Raw genomic sequence first — 14275 nt, 5'->3', positions numbered from 1 at the left:
TTCCAGGTGGAATCCAACTCAAAAGGTTCATTTATTGATGCTTACATAAAAAGAAGAGAAATGACAGAAGAAAAGTCAAAGGAAAAAGAAGTAAAACACTCTTAGCATAGACCTTCAGTACATTTGTTGAAGTCCTTTTAGCTGCCATATAATAAAGAAAATGTTCCTGCTTTAAAGTAAGTAACAGGTATTGTACTGAATAAGGTTGTGAGGCCGATTAGACACAACTTCACAACTTCACAACGTGTACATGGCTCTCACTCTACCTCAAGTAAATCTATATGCACATTTTCTCTCAAATATAAGATTTAGAGGTTATAAAAGTCTAAGTAAAGAGTCCCATCAGGCTGGCCTTCTGACCTCATCAAAAGAAATAACACATCTTAGGAGACAGTCTGGAAATGCAGTCTTATCTTCGAATGAAAATGAAAAAAATAAGCAAAAGAATGTGAAGGTTGCTAACTGAAAAGTGAAAATAATTGCACAGGCCCATTTTATGATTAAATGGCCCTTGTAATTAACAAAAAACAACAAAAGCTCCTAGCACATACACTGTCTTATAGTCTTGCACAGAAAAAAATCTGTCTTAGTCCACAGAGTTCAATACAAATATATGTGAACACACCAATGTGGTCTGAAATAACATCAGGCAGATGCAATTAGTAAAGTCACACTGATAATACAAAAGCAACATTTATTTTGATTGCAAATGTTTTAGTACTACAGAAAAATCCTGTTATATTTAGGAAGAAACCACATTTAATTATGTAAGCTAGAAACAGTATAAGATGTCATTTAATGGTTCATCACTGATCCTGTGAAATTTCAATGTGACTGTCAGCAGAAGTTATGAAAAGAAGAGTGATGACTAGGATGAGAGCTCTGATCGAGGCATTGTTTCTTAAGAATTGTTTAATGCAGTTCTATGTCAAACATACTTGTCCAGCAGATACATTTCAATTCAAATTCAAATTGTAATGGGTTATAATGAATTCCTACTTGGGTCTTTTGCATCCCACATCTGGAGAAGTATAAATTGTTTTGTTTCTGCATTTAATTGGAAAGAGAGTCCTGAAGAATATGCAACAACAGTAAAACTGACACCCAAGATTGACCTTGATTGGTTTAGTTTGAAATGAATGAACTTATTTATTAAATTGCCACTACTGATTCAAGTGATTCATATTTTTATTAAATCAAAGTGAACAAAGACAATAATTATATTCATGTGCAAAAATACACAAAGGGCCATTAACAGCAGTCCTGGGGCACCATCCTGCTCTGTAACTTCTGTTTCAAGTTCACCCTTCTCCCAGCACACCAGATTCAGCTTGTCAGGCCCCTCATGGCTTCATTATTTGGATATTTTGATCTTTGTGTTCTGTGTATGTGTCTCTCGGGGTGGGCTCGAAACATACAGGTTGGTGTTGAGCACCCCGGGTAGACAACGTTCAGTGCAGTTGCTAGATTCCAGATTATGAATTAACAAATTCATAATATTACAGCATAACAGTGGGACGTAAACATCTACTCTGCATTAGTCTATATACAGAAGCTTGTAAGCCTACTCTACACATATAATGAATCCATTACTCTGTGTAAGTACACAATCCTGAGTCACATTTTAAATAAATGAAGCAGAGGGACAAGGACAGTAAATATTGGTAAATGTGCAGTCATAAACAACTTCTTTTGAAGCTTCTTTCTGTCTCCATGTTCTCAAAAAGTATGTCCCCATTCCACGTGTCCATATACTGTGAAGTTCTTATGAAATAATACGGCACTAAATCACACTACAGCATTACTCTACAGTCTCTAGCTCAGAGACATGTTAAGGGGTCATCTACGAAAATGATCTGGTGCTTGTGGCAACCGTCATATGACTCATTAAACATGGTACCCGCTTTGACAGCAGCCGACGCACATGATTCTGGAATTTTCTACCCACAAAAGTATAGAATACAGGGTTCAAACAAAAGTACAAGTTGGCAATGTTGTGTGTGACATACTGCACATAAACAAGACTGTGATCACAAGGATGTCTATGCTCTTCCATTACTAACACCACATTGTATGGGGTCCAGCAAATGAAAAATAACACCACAATTACAAAAATAAGCTTAACGGTTCTGTGTTTTCCCTTCATCCGCGAAAAAATCACCACCACACCAATCCTGATGTAGCAGTACAGGGTGATAGCCAATGGGAAAACAAAAAACATCACAAACTGAGAGTAGGTACCAAGGACCTTGGAGTCAATATTTTCTTCGCACATTTTCCCCAGAAATGGGTCGTTTTGTGTGTCATGACTAAAGAAGGCCTCCAAACTAGAGATGCCACTGACACCCCAGACAATGGCAGACGTGGTAAAGGCATAGCAGCTCTGCCGATGCTGTGTGGCAGCCACAGCGTGAACTACAGCAAGGTACCGGTCAAAGGTCATGAGCACGAGGAAGAAGACCGAGCTGTAGAAGCCCAAGAAGTAGGCACTGTTCACAATTTTGCAGGTTAAACTGCCGAAAATCCACTCTCTGTAATGGTAGAAAGCTTGAAACGGCAGACTGAAGGTGAAAATCAGATTCGAAGCCACCAGGTTCATGAGCAAAATGTTGGTGACGGTTCTGAGATTTTCAAATTTATGTAAGATGTACAATACCAGTCCATTGCCTAATATGCTCAAGGTGAAGATGACACAGTAGAACACTGGCAGAAATGTTTTTCCAAAATTACTGATGCTAGTTTTTTCACATGGAGGTAAAAAAGTCATATTTCCATCGTAATCGTCCAGAGTTGATGTGTCAGGCGCATATGTGGCCATATTTCAAGCAACCTGTGCAACAGAATTTTGGTTATAATTATTTGTGCCTGTTAGGCTATACGTTTAAGTGATGTATTATGCAAAGACAACTATACATACTATTTACAACAACAAAGACAAATAGCAATATACCAAATATGCATAAAACCAAACAAATACTTACTGTAAAGCACTTTTCAGCCGCCTGGTTTGAAGGACAAGAGAGTCAAAAATGACAGCTCAGACTAAAGTGGAAGATGTGTGTGTGTGTGTGCCTGTGTGTAAGTGTTGCAAGCTGAGTCATTTACAGTATCACCGCTTGGTTCCTTTTAAATGTCTCCACCTACATTAGAACTCTCTAAGTAACACTTCAATCTTTTCATCTTGTTTGTGCCCTTTAAAAGGTTTTCTTGTTAATACAACAAAAAAGCAACCCATTCAGTATCCAAACACACACACAGAAAGAGAGAGAGAGAGAGAGAGAGAGAGAGAGAGAGAGAGAGAGAGAGATTAAAATTAAATAATGAATCTTAATAAATTAACATTTTAATAATGAGAGAGATTAAAATTAAATAATGAATCTTAATAAATTAACATTTTAATAATACTTTAAATATATAATATTAGAAGCATGTGGAACATCTTCACCCAACATCTCACATGACCACCCAACTTCAAATAATCTAAATATCTGAATAAAATTTTTAAGATGTTGAAGAAAATAAATACGTCAAGAACTATACTTTTATATGTTTCTTGTAATCTAATGTATATTTCAATTTAAAAACCAAGAGGATGATTGATATAACCTTTGTTGAAGAAATGGCCCTTGGTCTGGGCCGAGAAACTCAGACCTGCAAGGATTGTTCAACATCGGATACATCCGATGAGCGACCAGTCAGGAGAAGGGCTTTCCACACTTCCCTACAAAAACAGGAGATATTCAAAACTCACATCCAGAAAATGCTGGTGGAGATGATAAAAACCATAAGACCCATCAGGTTTGGGGACCAATACCACAGGTGCAGACCAGAGGAGAGGATGATGGTTTTGTGTAGCTTACCATCACCTGAATGCTAAAACTCTTACCCTATTCCTTTCATAGAATTTTGAAGTCAAGAGTAAGCAGACAAAAGACATTGCGGTGCATGGCCTATTCCAGCTGAAAGTTCTTGTTTGGTTGAAGAACAACAGCAGAACTTTTCAAAGACTGATGGAATATGTATTGGGGGAGCTAAAAGGGAGTATTTGCTTTGTTTATATTGATTCTTAAAAGCAGCTCAACAACATCTTCAACACTTGGAAGCTATGTTGTGGAAATGACAAGCCTACCTTAAGTTGAACATAAAAAAGTGCCACCTTTTTCAGACCCAGCTCATAACTTGGGCCATGTGATATCAGGCTGAGAAGTAGAAGTTGATCTGGTAAAGGCCATCTGTGACTTCCCACCATCAAAACACCTGAAGAGTTTGCAAAGATTCATGGGACAAGTTTGGTGGTACCACAGGTTCAAACCATAACCTGCCAGACATCTCAGCTCCCCTGTACCAGCTAAAAATCTGTGAATACCATCTGCGAGCAGGTGAATGAGGTGCACCAAGAGGTTAAGGCCAGTAGGGTCCACTACCAAGAATAGGAAGGCATCTTACACTGAATTGTGCCATCTAGACATGGGAGGTATAATTACCAACTGGTAATGCAAGAGGGGTTGCTCAAACAGTTTCTTGACTTATATCGCAACAGCTCATTGGGTGGTCATTTAGGATATATGAACACTCTCAGGAATATTCCACAGGTGGCATGATGGCTGATGATCAGAAGGGATGTGTGGAAGTTTGTGAGGGAATGTCAGATATGCTAACAATACAAAAGCCCTAATGTCTTAACCACTGGGCAAATACAACAAACCAAGGTTTCTCAACCAGGGAAGATTTTATTGAACCAGTCCCATTGAGCCGATCGAGGAATACAGTGCTCATGATGATAGTAGAGTGGGTCTTCTTATTGTGTGGAACTGATTTCTTTGAGAGATCCTAAACATCTCATCTCTAATCTTTACTGCAGCAGGAGCTGCACTGAACTACATTTCCAATTGTCCTTCAATGCTACCAAGTTTTAACAGTCTTACCCAAGATTTACAAACATGGTCATCTAAGATCACTACAAATATTAATCTAGGATCAGTTTGTGCAATCCATAATTGTTCTGATGAATACCACTGAATGTTGGACAGACTGATCCTGCATGGGCTCTCTGAGGTGTTTGTCATAATGAGTTCATTTCTGTGTGTGTGTGTGCGTGTGTGTGTGTGTGTGCGTGTGTGCGTGTGTTTCAGAAGTTTGGCCCTTTGCTGTAATGTTCATTCCTGAGATTGTAGGCCTGGTAGCAGCTGGACATGTCACACACTCCAGCTGGCCCTGGGGCACCTCGTTTGCCTGGAGTGCCTGGAGAGCCAGATTTTCCTGTCATTCCAGGAGGACCTGGCAGTCCAATTCCATCAATGCCACGTGGGCCTTGGATGCCTGTCAAGATGTCAGATGTAAGACAGCATCAATATGGGAGTTATGAGAGGTTTTGTTGTTTGTTGCTTTAAATATTGGTAGCAATACACTTCATTATACTTTGACTCCCATTGGCACAGACCAAGTTATTAAAGGACCAATACTAAAGTTTAAACTAAATATTGTCATGTCATGTAATTATCTAAGCAAATCTTTAGAACAAGATGCTAATGTCTCACCTGGCTGTCCTGCGGGCCCAGCATGCCCTGGCCTGCCATCACCTTTGTGACCTTTAAACCCTCTTGGTCCCATGTCCCCTAAGGAGAGTTATACTTTTTTTTTTTGCAAACAGAATATGCATATAATATGTAGTTTATGTTTTTCACCACAATTACCTTTGGCCCCTGAAGGCCCCTGAAAACCTGGTGATCCCGGGTAACCTTGAGAGCCTGGCCTGCCTGGGTAACCCGGGGACCCATTGGAGCCTTTGGGCCCTGGAGCTCCAGGATGTCCAGGGGGCCCTTTAACTGTTTCGCAAGGCTCGCAGCTTTGAGGCGTCATTGCCTGTAGTAGCTGGGGTAGTTGAACTGAAAGAGATGGGTGCAGAAAAAACTATTTGGAGCACACTCATAGCTGAGGCTTAAAGTTCTTCTGAAGTTAAATCTTGTTTCTTTTTTTTTTTTTTGACAATTCCAGGGAAGTAATGATACTAAGAAAGTTTACAATCAGACATGTATAAACAAGACAGCTTCGATTTGGTGGATTTCTCACACAACCATTTCACATCAGTTCATAGTTCATGGATTGGCACAGAAGCCAGTATCCTTCCTATGACACATCCGTGACTGTTGCGACACAGATTACGACACTTCAGAGATTCATATCATAGTTTCTGCTCTCTAGATGTGGGTATGAGCAGCAAAACTTTGCTGAAATTAATTACTTACGTCTCAGCATGTCACCGCACAGCTTTTTCAAGTATTCATCAGAAGGAGATCTTCCCTGCAACAGGGAAGTACAACATAAACTTAGACCTTGGAATAGGAATTCTCTGAATTCTTTAATAAATCCTTTAATTTATTACATTTGTAGAATTTAAATGTGATCCCTTTAAATGTGACCCATCAATCTGAGTCACTGTTTACCAAGAACAGTTTTTATATTTTGCTTTGAAGAGTGTTTCAGTTTTCTGGTGATACTAATTATCTTCGTCCATGTATTGAACAAGCCATGCTCATTTAAATGATGACTTTCATTGAACCTTGTTGTTGAGTAAAACGTCCCTAAACACTGTGTTCCGTCTCATCAGAAGATTGCACAAAGAAAAGTAAAATACTCAGAAATGAGACACTGATCATTTGTCTAGTGACAACATTTTACTGTAGTGAAACATATCATTTGTGATCTTGAAATAGACAATTTCCAACTAATTGTATGCTACACACAGGGGTTTGTTTCTCTTTGCTTGTAGTTAAAAGAAGGAGGATGAGGAAGGAGACATTCAGCTCACATTTAATGAGAGAAAACTAACTAGTGTTACTTTAAATATATATACACTCACCGGCCACTTTAATAGGTTCTCCTGTCCAACTGCTCATTAAGGCAAATGTTGAATCAGCCAATCACATGGCAGCAACTCAATGCATTTAGGCATGGCCAAGACGATCTGCTGCAGTTCAAACTGAGCATCAGAATGGGGAGGAAAGGTGATTTAAGTACCTTTGAACATGGCATGGTTGTTGGTGCCAGACGGGCTGGTCTGAGGTTTGACGGGATTTTTACACACAACCATTTCTAGGGTTTACAGAGAATGGGCCAAAAGAGAAAATATCCAATGAGCAGCAGTTCTGTGGGCGCAAATGCCTTGTTGATGCCAGAGGTCAGAGGAGAATGGCCAGACTGGTTCGAGCAAATAGAACGGCAACAGTATCTCAAATAACAACCATTACAACCGAGGCATGCAGAAAAGCATCTCTGAACACACAACATGAACACACGAACCTTGAAGCGGATGGGCTACAGCAACAGAAGACCACACCAGGTGCCACTCATGTCAACTTAGAACAGGAAACTAAGGCTAAAATTCGCACATGCTCACCAAAATTGGACAATAGAAGTTTGGAAAAACATTGCCTGGTCTGATAAGTCTCGATTTCTGCTGCAAAATTCAGATGGTAAGGTCAGAAATTGCATCAACAACATGAAAGCATCATGAAATCTGCAGCAACTGCGCGATGCTATTATGTCAATATGGACTCTCTGAGGAATGTTTCCAGTACCTTGTTGAAACTATATTAAGGCAGTTCTGAAGGCAATAGAGGGTCCAATCTGGTACTAGCAAGGTGTACCTAGTAATGTGGTGGGTGAGTGTATATCAAAATGAGGTGAGGCATTACAGCAGAACTTGGACTAAGGTTTCTTTATTATTGGTTATAGGTTATTATATACATAACCAATCATTTTTACTACCAAAAAGTAGCAAACTATATTTGAGTGATTATTTATTTATATATTTTAATATAAAGAGCAGCTCGCATAAGATAGAGAATTAAATTGTTTTATAGTCCTCAAATAAACCACATTGTATTCCATAGAACAGGTCCCCCACACACGCAGTCATGTTTAAAACATAGTAGAGAATCTGATACATCCAGACCAATCACCGTAATTCATAGAAAATATTACCAACATAAAATAGTTTCAACAAAAAACTATTTTTTTTTACTAGTTTTAACTATGTTTTTTATTTTTGATTACATGTTACCTTTTGGTAGGATGAATTTTGCTTTGAACACAAACCAATAAAATTAACACACATTTTGAACCAGAAGCAAATTTGTATTGTGTCAAGTGAATTGCCAGTAGACTCACAGGTTTCCCAGGATTGCCAGGAACACCAGGTTGTCCTGGTAAACCATCTTGCCCAGGAGAACCACGATGCCCAACTGCTCCTCTTGCTCCTGTATCTCCTTTGTTCCCTTCAAGACCTCTCGTCCCTGGTTCTCCCAACATGCCTTTCTACCCAGGAGAGAAGAACCATGAAACAAATACTGAAACACAGATTTAAAGAGTTAAACTGCTCACCTGCCTCTATTACACTTTAAAGTCTCTCTGTTTCTCTGGCTGTTTTCTACCTGATTCATACCAGCAATTGTCGTTATGTTCCCAATGAACATAAATGCATAGAGAAACTGCAGGGAAAAAAATGTTGTGTCCCACCGGGACCAGAAAACCAGAACCACACCAGAGTTTCATGTGTTCTGCCTATCCTCTTGAAGCAGCCGCTTCAGTGATTGACACTTTTGGCTACGGCTCCTTCCACATTACTTATGTTCCAGCTGAAGCAAACCCACCCCAGTCACTGTCAACCTGTCAAATGTAAACACCCTGTGGACACCTTGCCCACAACTTTGAAGTGCTTCACTCTTTCTAGTTTCTTCAGCAGGAAGGGACAGTCTTGCACTCGTAAAGTGCAGAGGAATAGATTAAAGGTATTTCAGGGGTCTAATTCTACAAACCTCTCCTTTGTTTCCCCTGTGTCCAGCTTCACCCTGGCAAGGGAACAGGAGGGAGGGGAAGAGATGCCTGTTAAACTAAATGAGTATCAGAGTAAAATTGATCTTATTACAGAATTGGCCTTCCAGATCTTGGCAAGAAGAGGACGGAGAAATAACTACAGGCACCATAATGACCCATAATCAAGCTGTGTACAAGAGCCACATGTACCAGATCAACTCAATTCTTTAACAGTGAATACAATTCCTAATGTGGATTGCTGGTAATAATGGAGTTGAGAGTCTACAGAAATCTTGGTATTCAATCTCTTTCACAGGTCATGGGTAAAAGTGACCTACAGTATAACAATGTGCACAGTGTACAAGGTTTGTTTGTCATTGGTTACATAGTAAAGGTTATAAGATAATTGTATATCATGTTAAAGCAAGCTTCTTTCCATTTTTTACTTACTATAGCAGTATTTGGTATCAACAATAATAGGAATACCACATGCGGTTTGGTGCCACCTGGTGATCAGATGGTGTATGTGCACGTACTGGTAGTCCGGGTACCCCAGGTGCTCCCTCATATCCTCTCTCTCCCTGAAAGAGGATGAAGGCTGGTTTCGGTTAGGGGATCTCAGATGCTGAAAGGTTATCATTAGCATTTAATGCCTAAAAGCAACCGGAGGCTCAGAGTAACCTTTAGGAGAACATGCTTCCTGAGTTTAGCTTTAACACACTGCAGATGTAGGTGTTGGCAGCCATAGAGACGGTTGCAATACAAGAAACAAGCAATACTTTTTGTGGCAGCTCTGATCTTTCACTTTCAGTTCAGTTGCTTTTTTTATTATTATTATTCATTCAACTGTAGTAGATTGTCTTATCTCCAAATACACAACACACACAAATGAAGACTTTTATATAAGGGAAAGATTTTTTGCATCATGCTAACTTTAGTCAGCTTAAAATGTGACTAGCAGGAGGTTCAAAATAAACATGTGATGAGTGCCGTCTAAGGTCCCTACCGGAGGACCTTCTGCGCCAGGCTCTCCCATCTGTCCCTGTGGTACCAATTTACACACATTCATTTATGCAGTTGGGTCCAGACTAGACTAGACTTCCACACTTATCAAAGTTTGAAATCTCAAGTGTTATAACTATAAAATGTATTATATATCCAAAACATATGTTTGGCCATTTCTCTTAGGCTGCTTTTTTGATGACTTACCTTATGTCCTTTAAACCCAGGAAGACCCATTGCACCTTGTAATCCAGGAAGGCCCGGTTCACCCAGTGGGCCCTGAGTTCATTGAGACACATCAAGTTAAACAGCCTTCTCGCTGAAGTTTAATATCTTAAACTACATGCCATGAACATGAAACAATGCAACAAACAAAGCTCTAAAACTGGCCATTTTGGGGGGAAAAAAATCTATCTAAAATTTTATATAATTTGAATATAATGAATCTCACCTTTTGCCCTGGTGCACCTGGAAGACCATGTTCACCAATTTCCCCTGGACTACCCTAGACACAGGCATACAAAGCTTAAAGAATTGGACACACACACACACACACACACACACACACATATATATATATATATATATATATGTGTGTGTGTGTGTGTGTGTGTGTGTGTGTGTGTGTGTGTGTGTGTGTGTGTGTGTGTGTGTGTTTGTCCAATTCTATATATATACCCACCCACACTCACTCATTTGGGCCAACAATGAGCAGATTCCCAACGGCATCTGCCATCATTTTTGTTAAGCTATGTCAAGGGTCTTTTTAACTCCAGTACAATACAGTCTCTAAAACCCAATAAATGTAATCTCTATATAACAATAACTAACCCCAAAAGAGAAAGTCAATGCATTAGTATAATCACCAAAGGCAATTTTTAATACTAGACTAACCTTGGGGCCAATTTGTCCATCTGCTCCAGTGGGTCCTGGGGGGCCCTGAATGCCCTAAAGGATCAAAACCAAGAGGACACTGTTTGACTACTGTAGTCAATGGTGATAGTATGGTCTGTCCACTTCAGGCAGCATCTTTTTGCGATAGTTTGGGGGAATCTTAGATCTGTTATCCAAAACAAAAAAAATAAATAAATCAAAAACAAAATTATATAAAGCTACTTTAAAATAATTAAGTTCTGATTTTATTTTGTACTGACTTTATTAAAAACTACCTACTGCAATAATCAGAATAGTTTTCTTTTAGCTAGTAACAGCATTTAATATTTTCCTTGTGCTAGAATCACAACACAGTACACATGGAGAAATACTTTTAGTTATTTAAAATTACATAGTTGTAATGTAGCAGGAAAAATTGTCATAATCATCATCAGTCTGTTATCTTTGTACTGAAGGAGATACAACAGGGAACATCAGTATACAGATTATATGTATACAGATTATATTATAAGTGTTAAAAATGTTTAGTAATAAAAATTAGTTTATGGCAACAATTCATATGGATGGTTCATATTTATCATAAACTGACTTTCCACAAACAGTCAAGCAAAATATCCCACTGCTGTGACAAATGTGTAGCATTAAATGTAGTCTTGTAGTATCAAAAGCTATATCAGATTACAAGTCAATTCAACTCCAAGAATATCACTCTGTCCAGCTGCGAAGCATGTGATTGCACCAAAGCAGGCGTTTCACCTGCTTTGGTACAAATGACCACAGGTGCAACAGGTGCACTGGAAAGGCAACATCAAGCCAACACCAGAAAGTGAATAGCTTTGCAGATGGTGTCCACAGACAATCACACGCTCTACACAGTGAGTGTAGTGTCCTTGTCACTACTGGTAGCATAAGATGATACCTGCAGCCCATTCAGGTTGCACAGGAAGTCCATCTCCTCCAGGATGACACATCCATGCATGCCATCACAATGAGGCTTCCTGTGTTTCCCAGTACAGTCTCAAGAGCAGGGAGGAGATACCAGGACATGGGCTGTGGTAGGGCATCAGCTCTGCAGCTCTTTAGTGTGAGGAGGAACAGGAGAACTGTCAGGTCCCTATCAAATGATCTTCGGCCCACTACCTGTGTGCACGCTTCCTACCAAACTGTCAAAAACAGATTACAATGAGGTCGACACAAGGGGCCTCTAGTGGCATCTGTGCACACAGTCCAGCACCTTGCAGTTCAACCAGCCTTCTCCACAGAACACCAGAATCAGCAAGTCCCCCACGGGCAGCCCCGCGCTCTTCACAGATGAGAGCAGGTTCACACTCGGCCCATGTGACAGACGTGGAAGAGGCTGGAGACACCGTGGTGAGCGTTCCACTGACTGCAACATCATCTAGCATGATGGGTTTGGCTGTGGGTCAGTGATGGTTTGGGGAGGCATATCCTTGGAGTGTCGCACAAGCCTCTACATGATAGTCAGCGGTATCCTGACTGCTGTTAGGCACCAAGATGAAATCCTCAGATGCGTTGTCAGACTTCACATTGGTACAGTGGGCCCTGGGTTCATCCTGGTACAGGACAAACCCCAGGGTCATGTGGCTATAGTGTGTATGCAGTTTCTGGATGACAAAAGAACAGATGTCATTGACATTTCCTCAACTTTCCCAGAAAAGAATTCAACTGAGAAGCACTTATCAGCGTATCCCATGCTGCCACAGACTGTCTAGGAGCTCACAGACACCCTGATTCAATTCTAGGAGGACATTCCTCCATCTGCTGGCTCATCAGGAGCATACCCAGACATGAGTGCACATGTAGGCCATAAACACCACTGAGACATTATGAGTTGGCATAATGAAATTTATGGAAAATCAGGCTATGATCAGGCCTATGATGATTTTAGATGTTACTTTCCATTATATAATTTTGTTCTCAACGAAGTACACAATTTATATTTATATAGTATACAATTTATATAAATCAAAATCCAATATATGATATAGATGATCAGGCTAACATCTGTGTCTCAACAACTATTCTACAACAACACAACACTGCTGTTTATCAGTAAATACTCTATCCTATATCATCAAAATGCAATAAGACCATCATAAACCTCCTAGTTTAAATCAACTGCCAAAATATCAAATTCATTTGATATTCATTTCACTGTCAACATCATATACTATGACTCTGTAGAGAATATGATTACTACATGTTGATACTCAATCTTTCCTTTTCATGTTTTTAAGGGTCATTTGGATTGTTGAAACCTAACTCTATCCTTACTACTCTTTGCTATTAGATATCACATGGAGGTATGTGACCGATATAAAGGAAATGGGTTTACATTACATTCAGATGATTCAGAAATCAATAGATTAATCCATAGATTAACTAGAATGCACATATTATTCTGTGGGAAAAAAAACTGACTGATGATACTACAGTGTAACACGTCATGGCTCAGTAACCTTTGACTGACAATGAATGGATAATCAGTGTACCATCAATTGGGCTAATACAATACATTTGCCAAGTATTATATGCATGCTATATGGAACATGAAAGATACATTAAACAGTAAAAGGTAAATTTAAAATGTCTCTACTGACTGCACATAAAGCTAGTATATGAGGACCTACTATAACAGAGAATAAGTGTTTAGCAAATCATCCATTCTATATCCCATGTCACCAGTGTGCTGACACACAGAGTGCAATGACAAAACTCACATAAACGTTTCAGTTTATAGCAAGTATACAGAATATCAGCAAAGGTGGAAATGTAATAACTAGTGCGCATGTATATGCACATTTCTTTCATTAGTTAAGTCTTGTTCTGTTTAATTTACAGAAAATGTAATTAAAAAACTTTTTTTTCCTTGTATACATACTTGCACATCTGGAATAGATACCACATTCAAATATCTTGATTCACATTTATATGAATAAAATAATGTATTTTTTAATAACAACACTTTTTTGCTTTTGTTACATATGCAAGCTTCATAGGCAAAAACAAATTACAGTGTTCCTGATGACCTCTGGGTCACCTATTCATTACAGTGACCAGATTCTGCCACCTTGACTGTGAAAAATTCGGATTCTGGTCTCTGATTTGTTACCTTGGTGGTTGTATTCTTGGTCATTACTATTCTGGCCATTTCTGACCATGAGGAGGAAGCAGTATAAAACACCATTCATTTAGAAGAGCCTCATAAGGAAATTGATTTTGGCCTTCAATAATTTTTCTTTACAGTAATTTGTGTTTCTTCCAATCTATTTGAAGGTGTGTGGTTGGAAAGCATTTTGGCCTGTACTAAATAATTTGACATTTTCAAAAGAGTAATTATATGCATGATGCTTATCAATAGATCAGGTAATAAAATTGTAGTTAGTTTTCCTTTTTTTCTATTTAATATTCTCCTGCTCTATACATGTCCCATGGCAAATGAGGCTTTGGTCTTCTGAAAGGTTGTCTGTTCATGTGAAGGTTTAAATGAACTAAATGTGTAATGCATAAATATTGTATAGGTACATAAATTAATCACAGACCA

At 39.0% G+C, this 14275-nt stretch overlaps 2 protein-coding genes across 2 annotated transcripts in view; both read right to left on the bottom strand.

Moving 5' to 3' along the window:
- Nucleotides 1-327: 327 nt before the first annotated feature.
- On the bottom strand, nucleotides 328-3118 carry LOC143474069 (C-C chemokine receptor type 3-like). The gene is made up of 2 exons (XM_076971350.1): nucleotides 2982-3118; nucleotides 328-2830 (listed from the first exon to the last, which is right to left on the bottom strand). Exon 2 carries the CDS (start codon nucleotides 2816-2818, stop codon nucleotides 1844-1846), a length of 975 nt encoding a protein of 324 aa, XP_076827465.1. The 5' UTR covers nucleotides 2819-2830; nucleotides 2982-3118; the 3' UTR covers nucleotides 328-1843.
- Nucleotides 3072-14275, bottom strand: part of LOC143474072 (uncharacterized) — a 36952-nt gene continuing 25748 nt past the window's right edge. Inside the window, exons 19-30 of the mRNA XM_076971352.1 lie at nucleotides 10711-10764; nucleotides 10268-10321; nucleotides 10024-10095; nucleotides 9821-9856; nucleotides 9351-9395; nucleotides 8817-8849; nucleotides 8170-8316; nucleotides 6246-6300; nucleotides 5694-5885; nucleotides 5538-5615; nucleotides 3607-5319; nucleotides 3072-3206 (exon numbers count right to left, since the gene is read on the bottom strand). Of these exons, the coding sequence (XP_076827467.1) occupies nucleotides 5129-5319; nucleotides 5538-5615; nucleotides 5694-5885; nucleotides 6246-6300; nucleotides 8170-8316; nucleotides 8817-8849; nucleotides 9351-9395; nucleotides 9821-9856; nucleotides 10024-10095; nucleotides 10268-10321; nucleotides 10711-10764 (957 nt within the window). The 3' untranslated portion in view covers nucleotides 3072-3206; nucleotides 3607-5128. The remainder of the gene's footprint in view (nucleotides 3207-3606; nucleotides 5320-5537; nucleotides 5616-5693; nucleotides 5886-6245; nucleotides 6301-8169; nucleotides 8317-8816; nucleotides 8850-9350; nucleotides 9396-9820; nucleotides 9857-10023; nucleotides 10096-10267; nucleotides 10322-10710; nucleotides 10765-14275) is intronic.

Source organism: Brachyhypopomus gauderio, chromosome 13 (assembly GCF_052324685.1).
Source record: "Brachyhypopomus gauderio isolate BG-103 chromosome 13, BGAUD_0.2, whole genome shotgun sequence".
Lineage (NCBI taxonomy): Eukaryota > Metazoa > Chordata > Actinopteri > Gymnotiformes > Hypopomidae > Brachyhypopomus > Brachyhypopomus gauderio.
The sequence above is the reverse complement of the archived record's forward strand: the minus strand, read 5'-3'. Positions and strand labels throughout refer to the sequence as shown.